At 36.8% G+C, this 16404-nt stretch overlaps 1 protein-coding gene across 14 annotated transcripts in view; it reads left to right on the top strand.

Moving 5' to 3' along the window:
- Nucleotides 1-16404, top strand: part of Syne1 (spectrin repeat containing nuclear envelope protein 1) — a 428383-nt gene that overhangs the window by 261853 nt on the left and 150126 nt on the right. For all 14 annotated transcript variants that reach the window (XM_058573624.1, XM_058573630.1, XM_058573631.1 and 11 more), the window contains 13 exons: nt 571-908; nt 1105-1249; nt 2030-2248; nt 2998-3257; nt 4552-4717; nt 5245-5397; nt 7169-7321; nt 7916-8098; nt 9020-9157; nt 12307-12492; nt 12651-12773; nt 12984-13166; nt 14220-14363. In XM_058573624.1, coding sequence (XP_058429607.1) covers nt 571-908; nt 1105-1249; nt 2030-2248; nt 2998-3257; nt 4552-4717; nt 5245-5397; nt 7169-7321; nt 7916-8098; nt 9020-9157; nt 12307-12492; nt 12651-12773; nt 12984-13166; nt 14220-14363 — 2391 coding nt within the window. The remainder of the gene's footprint in view (nt 1-570; nt 909-1104; nt 1250-2029; nt 2249-2997; nt 3258-4551; nt 4718-5244; nt 5398-7168; nt 7322-7915; nt 8099-9019; nt 9158-12306; nt 12493-12650; nt 12774-12983; nt 13167-14219; nt 14364-16404) is intronic.

Genomic DNA, 16404 nt, shown 5'->3' with positions numbered 1-16404 from the left:
TGACAGGAATAGCCTGTGTGGACCTTCCCAGGTTGGCCTCCTAACCCAACTTGCTCTGGGCCTGGCAGGTTCTGTGCATTTGGGACTAAGAAGAGACATAACAGTCCCCAGAGCATTACTTCCTTTAATCCCCTGCCATTTTTTTCCCTCCCATATCTGTCTTCAACCCCTCAGATTCTAGATTTCAACCAAACACTTAGGTAAAAGACAACTTTCTTCAGGATAATATAGAATTGCAAATATAATATGTGCAAATGTTATGCCTTCTGCTATTCTTGTTATAATTTTATCATTGCAGTTAAAATAAAAAAGTAAATAAGTACATAAATGGAAGAGAAATGTGTGTTGCTATCTCAGCTAGTTCTAATATTTTCCTTGTTTTCTAAAGAAAATATACAGTATATAAAGAATAATAATGGATTGCACTATAAAAAAATTCCACCAATTAATCAAGTCATTTATTCACATGTTTGCAAACTAAGGACTAGAAAATAAATGGAAAAATGAAACTATTTCTTGCAAACATGTTGTAACTGGGAGTTGATTCTACTTGTGCTTACTGTTTTTCAGGCTACCTTGACTGAAATATATAGTCAGTGTCAACGGTATTATCAAGTATTCCAAGCAGCTAATGACTGGCTTGAGGATGCCCAAGAAATGTTACAGCTGGCGGGCAATGGTTTAGATGTGGAGAGCGCAGAGGAGAATCTCAAGAGCCACCTGGAGTTTTTCAGCACAGAGGATCAATTCCACAGTAATCTGGAGGAGCTCCAAGGCCTGGTGGCCAAGCTGGACCCACTGATCAAGCCCACTGGCAAAGAAGATCTGGCACAGAAGATGGCTTCCCTGGAAGAGAGGAGCCAGAGGACCATCCAGGGCTCACATGCCCAGTTAGACCTCTTGCAGAGGTATTTAGAGTGGTTTTATACCGTATATTTTGACGAAGTGAATTTTCACACAGAAAATAGTAATATACTATTGACACACATTAGTGTGTAAATTTATTCTTCTCTCTTAAGTATCCTTAGCCATATTGACACCAGAACTCTGCATAGGAATGTGTGATTTCACATTGCTTATTGATTTCTGTTGAAATCTTTCAAGATGTACAGTTCAATGGCAAGATTACCAGAAAACAAAGGAAGAGGTTATTGAATTGATGAATGATGCAGAAAAGAAATTGTCTGGGTTTTCTTTGTTGAAGACTTCTTCCAGTCATGCAGCAGAAGAAAAACTGTCAGAACACAAGGTCAGCGTCTTGGTGGATTTTTTTAAAAAAAAATCTTTCAATTATATTTACAATGAGTTTTTGTTTGTTTGTTGGTGCTGAGGATTGAACCCAACCCAGGTCCTTTTGCATGTGAGGCAAATACTCTATCAAATGAGCTGTGTCCTCAGTCCCTTATAATGAGTTTTTTGACCCATGATTATTCCAGATTGTTAAATCTTCTTTTTCACTTGAGTTCCTTAAATATAATAAAGAGACAACCACATTCCATAGAAATTTTAAGCTAATAAAAATGTTGCCAATATTTTTAGATTTGCGTTCCAAGTGCATAGTTAAGATTTATGAAGAATTCAGAGCAATTTGCTTCTGATAAGATGTGGTGCTTAATAAATGTCACTAAATAACTTCCTATGGATAACTTAGGATAATTCAAACAAACTTTAGAAAATCATAACTGAGCCTTTCTCATCTATAGCAGCGATGTAAGGAAGACTGTAGCATACTAAAATATCCCCATCCAATTTGCTTATGTTTCTGTTGCTTTTGAAAAATGGGAGAAATGTCATTTCAAGTAGCAAAAAGAATGTTTTACTTAATAAATAAATAATACTTATCTCTTGAAATATCCCAGTCTAACTCAGTCAAAAATATAAATAAAAAGTAAGAGCTATTAGAGGAAAATAAAGTTAAGTGAAACATATCTATCTGCATGTAATTTTTTTTATTTCACCCAAATCCATAGAACTTAAAAAAATCATGCTCTCCCCCATTGATGTCTTTTTCTCTCACCTGCTTCCCCAGGCTTTAGAGTCAGTAGTTAACTCTTTCCGTGAGAAAATTGTGGCCCTAGAGGAGAAAGCATCCCAACTGGAGAAAATTGGAAATGAGGCGAGCAAGGCCACCCTGAGCAGGTCAATGACCACTGTCTGGCAGCGGTGGACTCGCCTTCGTGCTGTGGCCCAGGACCAGGAGAAGATTCTGGAAGATGCAGTGGAGGAGTGGAGGGGCTTGAATGATAAGGTAATTTTCATTATTGATGGGTTCAAGTTAGTATTTTCCTTACCACTTGGAGTGTATTTTGGAAAACAGTATTTTGCTCCTTTTTGAAATAGACATTATGGAAGTAAAAAGTCGTTTTTGTATGTGTCTTTTTCAGTGATGTGAAAACTAAGTTGTGAAACAAAACGCATTGTTCAATGTGCAATGTAATCCCAAGTCAGGGTCAAATTATTTCAATTAGAAAGCCAAGAAGCAATTACGGTTTGAAAGGAGGACAACTCACATTGTGCCCCATTTCTTTTCTTACCTGGTCTTGAAAAAATACATTTAAAATACCTTGTCTCTGTCATAAAAATCATCAAGAAGTCAACTCATACACCAAATCCTATATTTAATGTCTTCCATCTTTTAAGCAGGGTTCAGTGTTTTAGCCTTTTTTTTAATAACTCAAAGTACCCATTCATGTTAATTTAAATATTGGAAAAGTTTTTCATTTGTTTGGATTGTTAAAAATAAACTTTTTTCTATATTTTATATAGTCTCTGTTCCTGATATGATTTTGAGATTAAAAATTTACTCACAGAATTAAAGAGGTGGCTTTTTCTCTCACGTTAAGAAGATTGTTCCGGTTTTAATTTTCTGAAATTCAAAGTTCATGTTATTATCTTTAATGTGTTCTGATGCACTAGTGTCAAATGTGGCATTTATTGAAATTACCCTATTTTTTTCAGTTTATTTTTGAACTTTATCATATGTACATTTGTCATCAGGTTAAAAAAGCCACTGAAATGATTGATCAGCTGCAAGATAAAATGCCTGGAAGTTCAGCAGAGAAAGTTTCAAAAGCAGAACTCTTGGCCCTTCTCGAACACCATGATACATGTGCACTGGAGTTGGAACAGCAGCAGCTGGCCTTGGGCACACTACAGCAGCGGGCACTGAGCATGCTCCAGGATGTAGCCATCCCCAGCCCTGGAGAAGAGCCGCCCATCCTGCAAGAGATCACAGCAATGCAAGATCGGTGCCTCAAGTAATTGCAAACCTGCTCTCATTCTCTGTTACTATACTTGGCCTTGACCCAAAAGTCATCTGGGGTACTTGGGTATGGATGGGGGTCAATGCCACAGTCAAGATGTGGGGATCTGTTCCCATTATCTCCGTATTTCAATATTCTATCTGGCAAATGCATTTCTCATCATACTTAAAAATACAATGGTGAACCAAACAGACTCATTGCCTACTTTCATGCAGTTTGCAGCCAGATAATGGAGATGAATGAAAGGAGCCATTTCAGGAAACTATGAAAAGTCTGTTAAGGGAGTAGAAAGCCCAGGCAGCTACTTTCAGAGCGAGTGCTGAGCAGACTTTCTTGTAACACTCAAAACTAAGTGGTCCTGAGCTAGTCATGAGATGGGGATGATAAGTAAGAAAGCTTGGAAGGACACACACACATTCAAGGAGCTCTTTGGGTGGTGTAGAGAGGATGGGGTGATTTAGGAGAAATAAAGCTTGACAGCTAAACAGTTGAGAGCTATTTAGAACTTGGATTTGATTAAGTTTGACAGCTCCTTGACTATATAGGGTGAGAGGGAGTTAGGAGCTATGATGACACCAAAGTCCAAATATCTAATAGCCATTTGCTGCAGTGAGTTTAGGAGAAAGTTAATCTTGATGATACGTAACCAGCCTGATTCAATCTTGGGCCAGGGGAAAACATGTCATTAAATAATTTAATTCCCATATTAACTAATATTATCTCATATATATACCTCTTTCAGTCATGGATGAAGTCAGGGTGATCTGACACCACTTATTGAAACTTTTTTTTTTTTACTGAATTTATATTAATTCAAACAAAGAATTCAAATGTGGCATTATTAATGTTAATACCTGTGAAATGTTCAAAGCATGTTTCTTTACATAAAGGCTATTTCTAACAGCCACAAATATCCACTATACACTACTTTTAAATGCTGACAATTCTGTTCCATTTGAGCAGATTTCCAAGGGGGTAAATAGTCCAAGAGTCTCTAACTACTCTAGCTATGGAAGTTGGTTGCCATTCAGTGCAGGGGAGAAAGTCAACTCAAGTTTCCCAGGAATGGATTACTCACTTCAGATAACACACTTTCTTCTGTCCTGTGTGAACTTAAGTTCTACTGAGCATTATCTGACAGTTTCAGGGAAGTGTACTTGCAGAAAAGATACCAGGTTTGTTTCTCTCTCTCTCTCTCTCTCTCTCTCTTTGATAAAATGATGTCATATATGAGGTGGTTCCCTTCATTTCCAATCCACTTCTTCTTTCTCCCCCGATGTTTCTGAAGCATGCAGGAGAAAGTGAAGAATAACGGAAAACTGGCAAAGCAGGAGCTGCAGGATCGAGAAGCAGTGGAAACTCAAATAAATTCTGTGAAATCCTGGGTTCAAGAAACGAAAGAATATTTAGGGAATCCAACAATAGAAGTTGATGCTCAGCTGGAAGAACTGCAGGTAGAGAAATCTGCTCGTTCTGTATACTCTTCATTCTAAAAGACAGTTGGCCTCATTTTAATTAGACACCCTCGCTTACATATAGTAAAATAGAGAATTTAAAACTTACCACAGGAATTATATGAAAGGCCATTAGTATGACTTCACGGGATTTTTTTTTTTTTTTTTTGCTTGTCTTGTAAAAGGGGACAAAGTTCATATTCAGAGATTAAAAGAAAGTTTTTTTCTTATTTTTTAATATTTTTTTAATTGTAGATGGACACAATATCTTTATTTTATTTATTTATTTTATGTGGTGCTGAGGATCGATCCCAGTGACTCACACATGCTAGGCAAGTGCTCAACCACTGAGCTACAATCCCAGCCCAGTTTTTTTTCTTTTCTTTAAGGAAAGCTTGTTTTTCTTTCTCTAGTTCTAAGCTTAATCATATTCTATTGGTGAGCAATAGAGAGCCTTGTCTCTATACCCATAATGATAACGTCCTTACCAGACTCCGAGAAATTTCTTATTTCAATCTTTTCTTCAGACCCTCTTGACAGAAGCCACAAATCACCGGCAGAACATTGAGAAAATGGCTGAAGAACAGAAGGAGAAGTACTTGGGTCTTTACACAATCCTGCCTTCTGAAATCTCTCTTCAGTTAGCTGAAGTCGCACTGGACCTAAAGATCTATGAGCAGGTACATTTGCCATCAAGGAAGAGGGGCTTTCTATTCTTCTATGGGTCAGTCCTTTTGTATGAGAGTTCATGATTTTCTTCTTAGAAACAGAATTAAATAATAGATTACTATACAACAATGATACCAAGTTAGAAGTCTTACTCACAGGCAAGAACCACATTAGATGATCATAAATACGAATAACAATGTTACACTATTAAAGAAAATTTATCTGCTTCCCCTCAGTTTTGAAACAATGCTTAAAAAAAACAAAAAAATAAGGTGTACTACATGTGTTTAACAGTATTTATTGAATACCTCCAGTGTGCCAGGAACTCTTTAGTTGTAGATTTAGTTCAGCAAGATGTAGGTAAAGACATTTGAAGGAAGAAACAATCAAGGTTAAAAAAAAAGAAAATGGAGCGCATGCTGGTGGATGTGTGCTGTAAGAGGAGGGGCTTCAGTTTGGTCCTAACTTCCAAACAATTGAGGAAAGAATGGCAAGACACATCCATGTGTCCAAATTTCAAAATAATTTTTTTACAAAGAAAGACATAGTCTTTTCTGGTACTGAGACCAAAGGGAGGTTTCTATCTTTGGTCTCACAAAGAGCACAGTCTTTCATGTCATGAAAAGTGCCTCATGTAATGTCTGTGTGAAAATAAAATGGATTTTAAGAGTGTCTTAATGATTGAATACTAAAGTCACTAAGGTTTAGTTAAAACCATTCTCTGTGAAACAGATAGAAAATTTACACTAAATCTAAACTGCTGCAAGAAGTGAAAATACACAGCACAAAATTCAATCTTAAGAGGCAGAGTGTTTTAAAAATCTCATCAAAATCCAATGCTACTGCATCATGATTTTGATCTACACTAATACACACTATTTTCTATTTGAATATTTATTTGGCCTATTGGATTTCTTAGACATTGGAAGGTCTGTTGGGAAAGATGACTTGGCTAGTTCGTATCTTTTTAAAATATTCAAATTTTTCCTTTCCTCTGGCTCCATTTATCTATAATAGTTATTAATATACCTTCCTGATACTTCATCACTCAAATAAAAAATAAGTATGCTAACATGTACTCTTTAGGTGATGTGTTTCTTCTCTAAAAAACAGGTTTTATTAAGGCCTTTTATGTGGGAGACATTCTCCTTTTTACCATCTTCTTTTCAGTGTTTTATTCTAAGCAAATATATGAATTTTTTTTATGAAATCCAATGAGATCCATTAGAAATTTGTAATGTTAATTTGTCTCTTCACCTTCCTTTCCTTTGAACATACCTTTATGCTACACTATGTGGATATAATTGGGAAGTTAAGAAAAGAGATCATTACCAGAACCTTCTGAAACAAATTTGTTATTTTGAAACAAATCTCTGTGCCTCCCCCTATTCAGAAGGGTTTTTCTATTTTATAAAGAAAAATATTTAGAGAAGGTTGTGGGCCCAAAGTACCAAAGTTAGTAAGTGGATTAGATATGATTCAGCAGTCCACACAGCCATCCATAATGAGTGTTTTGCAAATATTTAGTCAATGAATCACAGTACATGCATTGATTATCTTCTTGCTGCAACAGCAGGAGTGTAGTAAATGCAAGAAGATAGTGGGAAGTGTGGTCTACTTGAAATCCAGGGGAGCTTGCAACTAACTGCTTTGATTAAGTGTGTCCAGGTCAGAGTAGCACTGTCCACCTGAAATGTCCCTAGTCAACATCATTTGAGAATTTTAGTATCTATTATTACATTTTAACTGTGGTTAGTTTTGCTGTTCTCATTGGTTACTTAGATCCAAAACAAAGTGAAAGAAGTTGAACGGAGTAAGGCCATGAGCCAGGAATATGGCCGGCAAATTCAGAAGATAGCCAAGAATCTCACAACTATTCTAACGAAGCTGAAAGCAAAAACTGAAAATTTAGCTCAAGCTAAAGCTGACCAAAAGGTAAGGAGGAAGGAGCAGTGGAAATATAAGGGGTTCCACTGAATAAATTAAATAGATTTTTGGAGCCAGTTTTATTTGTCAATATGGAAAAAAATTCAATAAACTTCACTAAAACCTAATAGTAAAAGTTGGTAGTAAAGATATTTTATACAATGTAATAACACAAATCTACTTACATAATTTATCTCTGAATTGGGCTTATTAATAAGTAAACACACATGTGTGTATGAGAGAGAAGGTTACCAAAAAATTAAATGACAATTTAGGAATACAGGTTTGCAAATTCCAAAGCGAATTAACTATTTTCGGTAGTCGATTCTGTGTCTGCACCCTGTTGATGAGTTAAGTCACTCCAATCCATTTGGGTGGGGCAGAAGGAAAATGTTATCCCTCTCACTCAGGAAATAAACACCAGGATTACAACATATCCTGATCCACCTTCCCCACCCAAGAAACAGAAAAGAGTAGTTTGCAGTCAAATTATTACTTATAATATTTGGCTTTAAAAATATTTAAAATATTCTTCTGATCTTAAAAATTCTTAAGAATCTTATTTTCTCTCATCTAATAATCTTTCATTTTGATTTCATTGAGATGCTGGGAGAGGAACTGGATGGCTGTAATTTGAACTTAATTGAATTAGATGCAGCAGTACAGAAGTTCTCGGAACAGAACAGCCAACTGGGCAAGCCATTGGTCAACAAGATAGGAAAGCTGACTGAACTCCACCAGCAGACCCTCAGGCAGGCTGAAAATCGGTTCTCCAAGCTCAACCAGGTATGTTTTCCAAGCCAGTAATTGAAATGCTGTAAGACAGAAACTTCAGTCATCTGCTTTTCTCTTTGAAAATAAATGAAAAGGTAATATTGGCAAGGATGCAAGATGAAGTTTATTTCATACCATGCTTGTGTTCCAAGGTTTTATAGGTGAACCCATGTTTAGTTCATATCAAACCATATTTTACATTCACTGTCACAGGTAGTCATGTAAATGGATTTTGGGGGCAAATATTTTGCAAATTGGAGAAATACTTAACAAAATGAATACATTATCCATTAGCAAGTTTTATAAAGTTAGTTTGGGACAAAATTCATTGATCTTAAAAAATATATAATATATTTATAATAAAATATGTGTAATATATATAATATATTCACTTATTGTGTGTGTTCACTTTTTCTTAATAGAGTCAGATAGCATATCCATCTAATTTCTTGATGGTAGATTATACTTCTGCAAATCAATTAAGCATTATTTCTATAATCAGGGTCAAGTTAAAAACAGGAGTTGGTACCCAATGAATTATAATATTGGGGTTTAGCATGCTGTCATTCCCATTTGTCACCTCCTTATATAGTGAGATGTGGAAAAGGGATAGAAAGGATCTAGAACAGGTGAGATGAGGATGGAGAATAAGGAAAAGAAAAAACATCCCAACATATGAAGGACTTAGATTGTATCCTGAGGACTCTGGGAAACCTTCGACAGATTTTTTTTACAGGAAAGTGATTTTTCATGATTCCCTTAAAAGTGATTTTTCATGATCCCTTTCAGTTTCACAGAAAAAAACAAAACAAACAAACAAACAAAAAAACGTTAACCTCCAGGGCTGTTATATCCAAAGAGACAGATCAAAGGTTGATGTCTAGCTCAAAAGGTGAGTTTACATTTGTTATCTGGATGTTAATGATTTTTCAGGCGGCATCACATTTAGAAGAATACAATGAAATGCTTGAATTAATTTTGAAATGGATTGAGAAAGCTAAAGACTTGGTACATGGAAATACTGCATGGAATTCTGCAAGTCAGCTTCGGGAACAGTACATTTTGCATCAGGTAACTTTAGGAAAAAGTTTTCAAATAGTAATAAAGAGCATCTGACTTAACTAGCAAGATTGGCATGAAATATAGAGAGCTGTGATATAAGATTATGGTAGGTACCAGATAAAGAATGACAAGTGTTCAGGTTTGACAGAAAGTAGCTACCTGTGAGATTTCATTAGACTATATAAGTAAATATTCTCTGTTTTCCCAAGATCTCCCTTTCCCCAAGACCGAAAACAATCAGCCTTAAAGAACTCTTTCTTTGCAGCTTCTTTGAAAAAATTATATGCAGGGAAATTCTTCCTCATGAAGAGATAGAGTGGAGTATGGAAAGATTATAAACGTCATAGTCAAACTGAGGGGGAAACCAAGCAAGCTCTGCTGTTGGGGATTGTGTGATTATTTTGAGTAAAATACTTTGCCTCTGTTGATTCTGTCTTTTCACCTACACTGTGGGGATGTAGATAATATTCATATGTCAGACTTGAGGACCAAATGGTTTAACATATCTGCAAACAGGGCTCTCAACCTAGCTGTACAGGTGTCTGTAGGAGTTTTCACACCTTCCTCTCACTTTCTGCCAAGTCTCAGTCATCTGACTTTCCTTAGGAGTCAAGGTCAGCTGGGAACAAATCATGAGTCTAATCACATGGTTGTATTACTTCATTTCCTCTCAAGTTATGTGACAAAAATATTCCTTTTCTTTTGGTGTTATTATTCAGGAAATTACTTCATCCTTAGGCTTGAGTTAGATATAGATATCTAGTAGGTTAACCATCTTGCAATAAAATATAGACTAACCGAGGTAACACAGATATCCTCAAGTATTGTAGAATTTTTCTTGTATCTTTTAAATTAGTCTCCTTTTCTTTTCCATTTATCATTTACTGGAATGCTTTATCAGGTCCTAATTTTTTCCCTGTGTTCACAATCTTGCTTCTCTACTCAATCTTGCACTCTCCTCCCAAGCCTTCTCCTTAACTACATCATTCTGTAAGATATGCTTAGATGTTAACAGATAAGACTTAAGTTACAATTCAGTCATAAATGTTGAAAATACATGCTAAGCACAGTATAAGTAGCTGTAATTCCAGCTACTCATGAGTCTGAGACAGGAAGTTCAGAAACTGAAGGCCAGCCTTGGCAATTAATCAAGACCATGTCTCAAAGTAAAATAAAAAGTGCCAGACATGTAGCTCAGTGATAGAGAACGTGCCTAGCAAATGCCAGGACTTGGGTTCAACCCCCAGCAATGAAAGACAAAAAAAAAAAAAAAAAAAAAGAACAAAAAAAAAAGAAATATTCAACTTCTTTAGAAATCTAGAAATGCAAGTTTAAGCAGAAAAGAAGGGAGAGAAGTTTAATTGTCAAGTTAACAGTATTTTTTAAAAGTTTATACTTAAAGAAGTAAGAGCTTTCAAACACTGTTGGTAATCTGGTAAAAATCATTTTGAAAACAATTAGCAAAATATATGATGATCACCCAAAATGTCACTACTCTGACCTACTGATTAGGTCAGAGTAGTGACATTTATTCTTGGACTTATTACTAAGGCTGGAATCCAAAATGTAGAAAATATTTTGTGCAGTATTAATAACTGTAATGGAATCTAAAGAGCACTTAACTGTCAAACAACATTTCTGAATAAACATTTGCATACAATATAATATAATGCAATCTTTGAAGAGATCATGAGTTTTTTTTTTTTAATTTCCTACACTCATTCATTCTTTTATTTTATTTTTTTAATTCAATAAGGACTTAGAAAGTCCTTTCCCAATCTAAGAATTCTGGTAAGCATTTGGAATACAAAGAACATTCCTGTCCCTCCTCCTATGGAGTTTGACAGTGAGAGGAGGGGACAGAAAGTAGATCATCACAACTCAGCTTGGTAACTGCAGAGAGGGGAGGTGCCCGAGAGGCCTGCAGGAGGTGCTCAGGCCAGACTGCCTGGCTGAGCAGGACATGTTTGAAGTGACACTGGCTGTCTGGAAGACTCCACACCCTGCTTGTGAAATGTGTTTTCCACAGAAACACATTGTCTTGCTCTAATCCCTGCAGTCAGAGTGAAAGGTGCTCTTTTTTAGTGCAGAAGAACTGGAAAGAAGAGGGATAAGAGATAAGAACAGAGAGATAAGAAAAGCCCAGATAATGAAAAGCATGTTAAGAATTTGGACTCCCTTCTAGTCACTCCCAAGCCTTTGACAGGTTTTCTGTCTGCAAGGGAGGGGTTCAGGCTTGTTGAACCTGTGGAGAACAGTATTGGGTGAAAGGAATGATTGAAAATTATTGGTACATTGTGATTTTAACTGACTAAAAATATGTATGCCCACATGGACCAGCAGTTCTCTCTCAACATTATCTCTGGGCTGTGAGATGATAGGATATTTTGTTTTCGCCCTTACAGTATCAATATTTTTCAAGCTTTGTTTTTTAATAATACATATGTCTACATTCATTGTGGAAAGAAAACGTACTTCATTTTTTTTAAATGGAACCTAGCCCCTAACAGTGATACCCCATCCCCATTCCTGCTGTGACTTCACATTCTGTACTCATCCACCTCTGTGCCTCCACATATGCTGTTCCCTCAGTGTGAAATGCCTCTCCCTTCCTCCTTCTTTCAAAACATGCTATCCTTCTGACCTAGATCAAACATCACTCTTCCATCACTCTTCCGTGGGGCCTTCTCCCAACCTTCCACCAAGTTGCAGCACAACTCACCTGAGGCATCTCTCAACATTTGGTCTCTCTCACTCTCCTCATTTATTGCATATTTGTATGCATATATGTATGTGCATGAAATATTCACTTGTATTATTGTTAGTCCCAATAGATGACACCATCCTGGATGATGAGTGCCTCTTGATATTTCAAGTCCACTTCTATCTTGTCTCATTTAACATAGGTGCTCAGAGTTTTCATTTGTAATGTTTTTGTCTTGTTTTCAAGTCTTCGGGCAATATGCATCCAGAATTTATCTGTAGAATATGAATGTTACTGCACGGTAGCTGTGCAGTGAGAACCACACAGTGCTGCCTGCAGGTAGTATAAATTTCCACTTAGTTCTCCTTACTCCTTCCCACACTGCACCGTGTCAGTCACTGACCCTCTGCCTGCCTACCTGCCAATGATCTTAAATATTGGCAATTCACTCTAGACCCTGCTAGAAGAGTCTGAAGAAATTTACACTGATCTGGAAGCAATGACGGAGAAATTGCAGTACCTCTCTAGTGTATACTGTACAGAAAAGATGTCTCAGCAAGTGGTGGAACTGGGACGGGAGACTGAGGAGTTGCGGCAGACGATCAAAATTCGAATGCAGAACCTCCAAGATGCAGCCAAGGTAAAAACAAAAAAATAAATAGAAAAAAAATCTATCACTAAAAAACGGTATTTCCACTGTGGAAAGATGGTGATGTTGTTTCTTGACTATGATGTGATTTTTAGGAATTTGGTCTGTAAGTGCAATAGACTGGTATTTAAATGGATTTTACTCTCCAGGATATGAAAAAATTTGAAGCGGAGCTGAAAAACTTACAAGCTGCTTTGGAACAAGCCCAGACCACCCTAACTTCTCCAGAAGTTGGGCGTTTGAGTCTCAAGGAACAACTGTCTCATCGGCAGGTAAGCAAAAATACTTTAGGGCCAGTGGGCGATGACCTATATTTTAAAAAGAGCCAGGCAAACTACTTTGTAAATTCAGTTATGGTCTTAGCAATAGAGGCATTATTTGAAAACGTACACATTTATAACTTGTGTCTAGAATTCAGTCTGTGTCTTTTGCTTATGCACTAAATGATGGGAACGTTAAATTTTTGAACTATGACTTTTCAGCATTTGCTATCTGAGATGGAGTCACTAAAACCGAAGGTGCAAGCTGTGCAGCTCTGCCAGAGTGCTCTCCGGATCCCCGAGGACGTGGTGGCCAGCCTACCGCTCTGCCACGCTGCTCTGCGGTTGCAGGAGGAGGCGAGCCGGCTGCAGCACACAGCCATCCAGCAGTGCAACATCATGCAGGCAGGTGCACCTGTGCCCCCAGGCTCCACGGTGGTGCCCATGCCCACAGAGCAATCGCAGATGAGTCATGGGCTGCTTTTCTTAGCATTGTGTGGGTTCAGCCATCCAAACACATCCAGAATGTTAAATTTGACAGACTGTTTTGATTATATAAAACAAGGAGATTAAACTGCTATTATTTGGATCACCCACAAAAGCCTGAGAAGGCACTGTAAAACTATCTTTGGGTGAAAATCATCTTTTGAGGCTATTTTAAATAAAGAACAACTTGTGTAGGTTAATTTTGTATGCAATGATATAGTTTTTGGCTTTTATTCACCTGAGAATCACCCAGAACCAGGAATATGGACTTACTGTTATCATATGCTGTAGAATTTTTTCATATTTCAGTTTATTGATTCATTAAATTCATTTTCTTGCTTAAGAAGCACACCCAAGCATTAACTCTTAATCTCTTCACCTAATAAGAAAAATAGCATTTTCCACCATAAAAAGGACATTAATTGCATAAATAGCCTCTCATTAAAATCTCTAGTGGTCCATTTGATCAGCTATCCTTGCTCCTTATACTTCTTTGTAATTCCTTAGACATTCAATTCCTGAGGTTAGAAGTCATGCATAATTCATATTTTAATTCCCTACTGCAACCTTTAGCTGAGTGTCTTACTTGTTATTCAGTATTTCTCAGATGGAGAAATGAAACAATTCCATTTTACATGCTGCTTCTACCTTCTCACCATTACTTTTAATCTTCAGGAAAATGTGAAAAGAAAGAAAATTCTGATTAATCAATTATTTTTATTCCATTCATTCCACTATTTATTCCTACACAAGTTGTTCTTTATTTAAAATAGCCTTTAGAGGAAAAAAAAATCTTGAAAATATCTGAGAATTTGGACCATCTAGGGATTTCACCCATCACTTCTTGTGTTCCCTAGAAACACAAGGAGACAGAAGTCAACACTATCATCTGCAGACAGTGGTACAGTCACTTACTCAATTATTAATAGAGAAAGAAAACCATTTGTTGGTTATTTTTTTTCCTTTCTAAAGGAGGCTGTTGTGCAGTATGAGCAATATGAGCAAGAAATGAAGCATCTCCAGCAACTGATAGAAAAAGCGCACGGAGAGGTTGAGGACAAACCCGTGGCCACCAGCAACATCCAGGAGCTGCAAGCCCAGATTTCTCAGCACGAGGTGAGATGGAAGTGGTGGCCAAACACCAAGGGGAGGACACTGGCTTGATTGGGGACTAGAAGAGAATGCCTTTTTTTTTCCCCGTCCTGCACACAATGTGTCAGTTCCTGGGCAGCCGCTTTGGCTGTCTTTGCATTTTGAGTGCAGTTTTTGCTGACCCAGTAGCACAAGTCTGCCCCTTGAGTCCACAGCCTCTGTGTTGTTCATGACAGTTATTGACCAGGACACACTATCTCCTGCACCCAAAACAGTTAATACAAGTTAATACACTAAATATTTATATCTGAAAACACAGTCTGCTTCTGATTTTAAAGCCCACAAGAAACAACAATGCAAATGCTTTGCTGCATTGTTCACCCTTAAAAAAAAAAGTATTTCATATTAAAAAGAAAATTGTTTGCCCTTTAAAATATCAGCCATTTCAGTTCCTTTCACTAAAATCAGAAAATCGTCTATGTCATTCGTTTTGCTAATTTTTAGATGGGGCCAGTCAGCCTTTTCTCCATTTTCAAATACACCTCCTTTTTATCCTTCAGCATCATGACAACCTTAGGCCCTGAACCCTCTTCATGCAGACCTCAGAGATTCTAGCCCTGCAGTGACTGAGGCATTACACTTAGCAGTGCATTTCCTTTCCTGGCCAGTTAACTTCTATATGGGTCAAATTCACTCCTTCCCTTGGGGGCTGGTTCTTAGCACCATGAATTTGGGTGACTTATTTCCCTGTGCCTAAGACATTTTATCCTTCTGTCTGCTCTATCTTAACTTTTCCATAAGAACAACAGTTTTAACAAACCAAATATAGTAAGATTTTCAGAAGACTCAAATGTTGCCTCTTAAGCTTGGAAAATCTTTCCATGCCCATTCCTAAATGTGATTTTGAAATTTCTTGACACTCATAGTATACCAATCACTTATATTTATGTATGATTTTCCAAAATAACTTAAATTTTCCAAAATGACACCTATATTTGCTTCTACAACTGTAGACTTCTTCTGTGTTTCTCTTAAGCATTGGTTAAAAGAAAACATACAAATTCTTGAGCCTATTTTTGATGTGCACATTACATTACATACTACAAATTTATCTCAAATCTATTCCTATCTCATAAGATGCAAAATTGTGTTACAAGAGCTATTTTAATATGATCCTGAAAATATTTTTTATGCCTTGTCTTGGAATAACAATTGCTATTATTACTAAAGATTTTTTGTTTTATATTTTCAAAAACAACTTAAAAATTTTACATCTTTAAAAAAAAAGATTAATTCTGTGAGGATTGGCTTCTTTCTTTAAAAACCTTTTTACCAATAAGAAAGCTTTTTATTCATTGAAACCAGACTCAAACCCAGTATCTTTGGTTACAAATTCCATGACTTTTTCGCTGTAGCAGAAACTATATAGTCTACGAATTGCAAAAGAAAAACGATGATGTCACAGGAAAGTCAATGACTTGCCCAAGGCCACAGAGTGAGCTCTCCACAGTCAACACAGACCATGTCCTCCTGGCTCCCCGCCCAGGAGCCAGTTCATCTTGTCACACTTTCTCCTCACAAGTCTAAATATTCATGTGGATATTTGCCAGTTTTGTGATTGGGAACACATTTATAAAGATGTTTTATACATTATTTCATGAAAATAATGAGTTTTTATACCTGAACCTGTGTGAAGTTCATAGAATGTATAAAATAAACACAGGAAGGAAAGTGCTGAATGGAGAAAGGTCAAGTGATGATAATGTCAACATTGGGACCAGGATTTGTTTTCTTGGGTTCTATGTCTGCTTTTAATTGAATTTCGATCTAAAGGTGAATCTGCTTTACATATGGAAAACTTCCTTCAGCCCCCCAAAATTCCTAAATTGATTCACCTTTAAGGAATTCACATTTTATTTTATACAGTTTTTCAGAGGTTGCATTTGGTTTGAAAAGGATGATCCTGACACTTTTAAATCAAGAGAGAATACTCTTTCTGTTCTCTCCACCTAGCACAGAAGGTGTGCTCCAGTCCTGAACACAGAGATCTAGTGTCCTTTGCAGG

This window comes from Marmota monax, unplaced genomic scaffold, assembly GCF_021218885.2.
Source record: "Marmota monax isolate L192 unplaced genomic scaffold, Marmota_monax_Labrador192_F-V1.1 WCK01_AAM20220418_F8-fsc00114, whole genome shotgun sequence".
NCBI classification, from domain to species: Eukaryota; Metazoa; Chordata; class Mammalia; order Rodentia; family Sciuridae; genus Marmota; species Marmota monax.
This window is presented reverse-complemented; position numbering and strand designations above follow the sequence as displayed.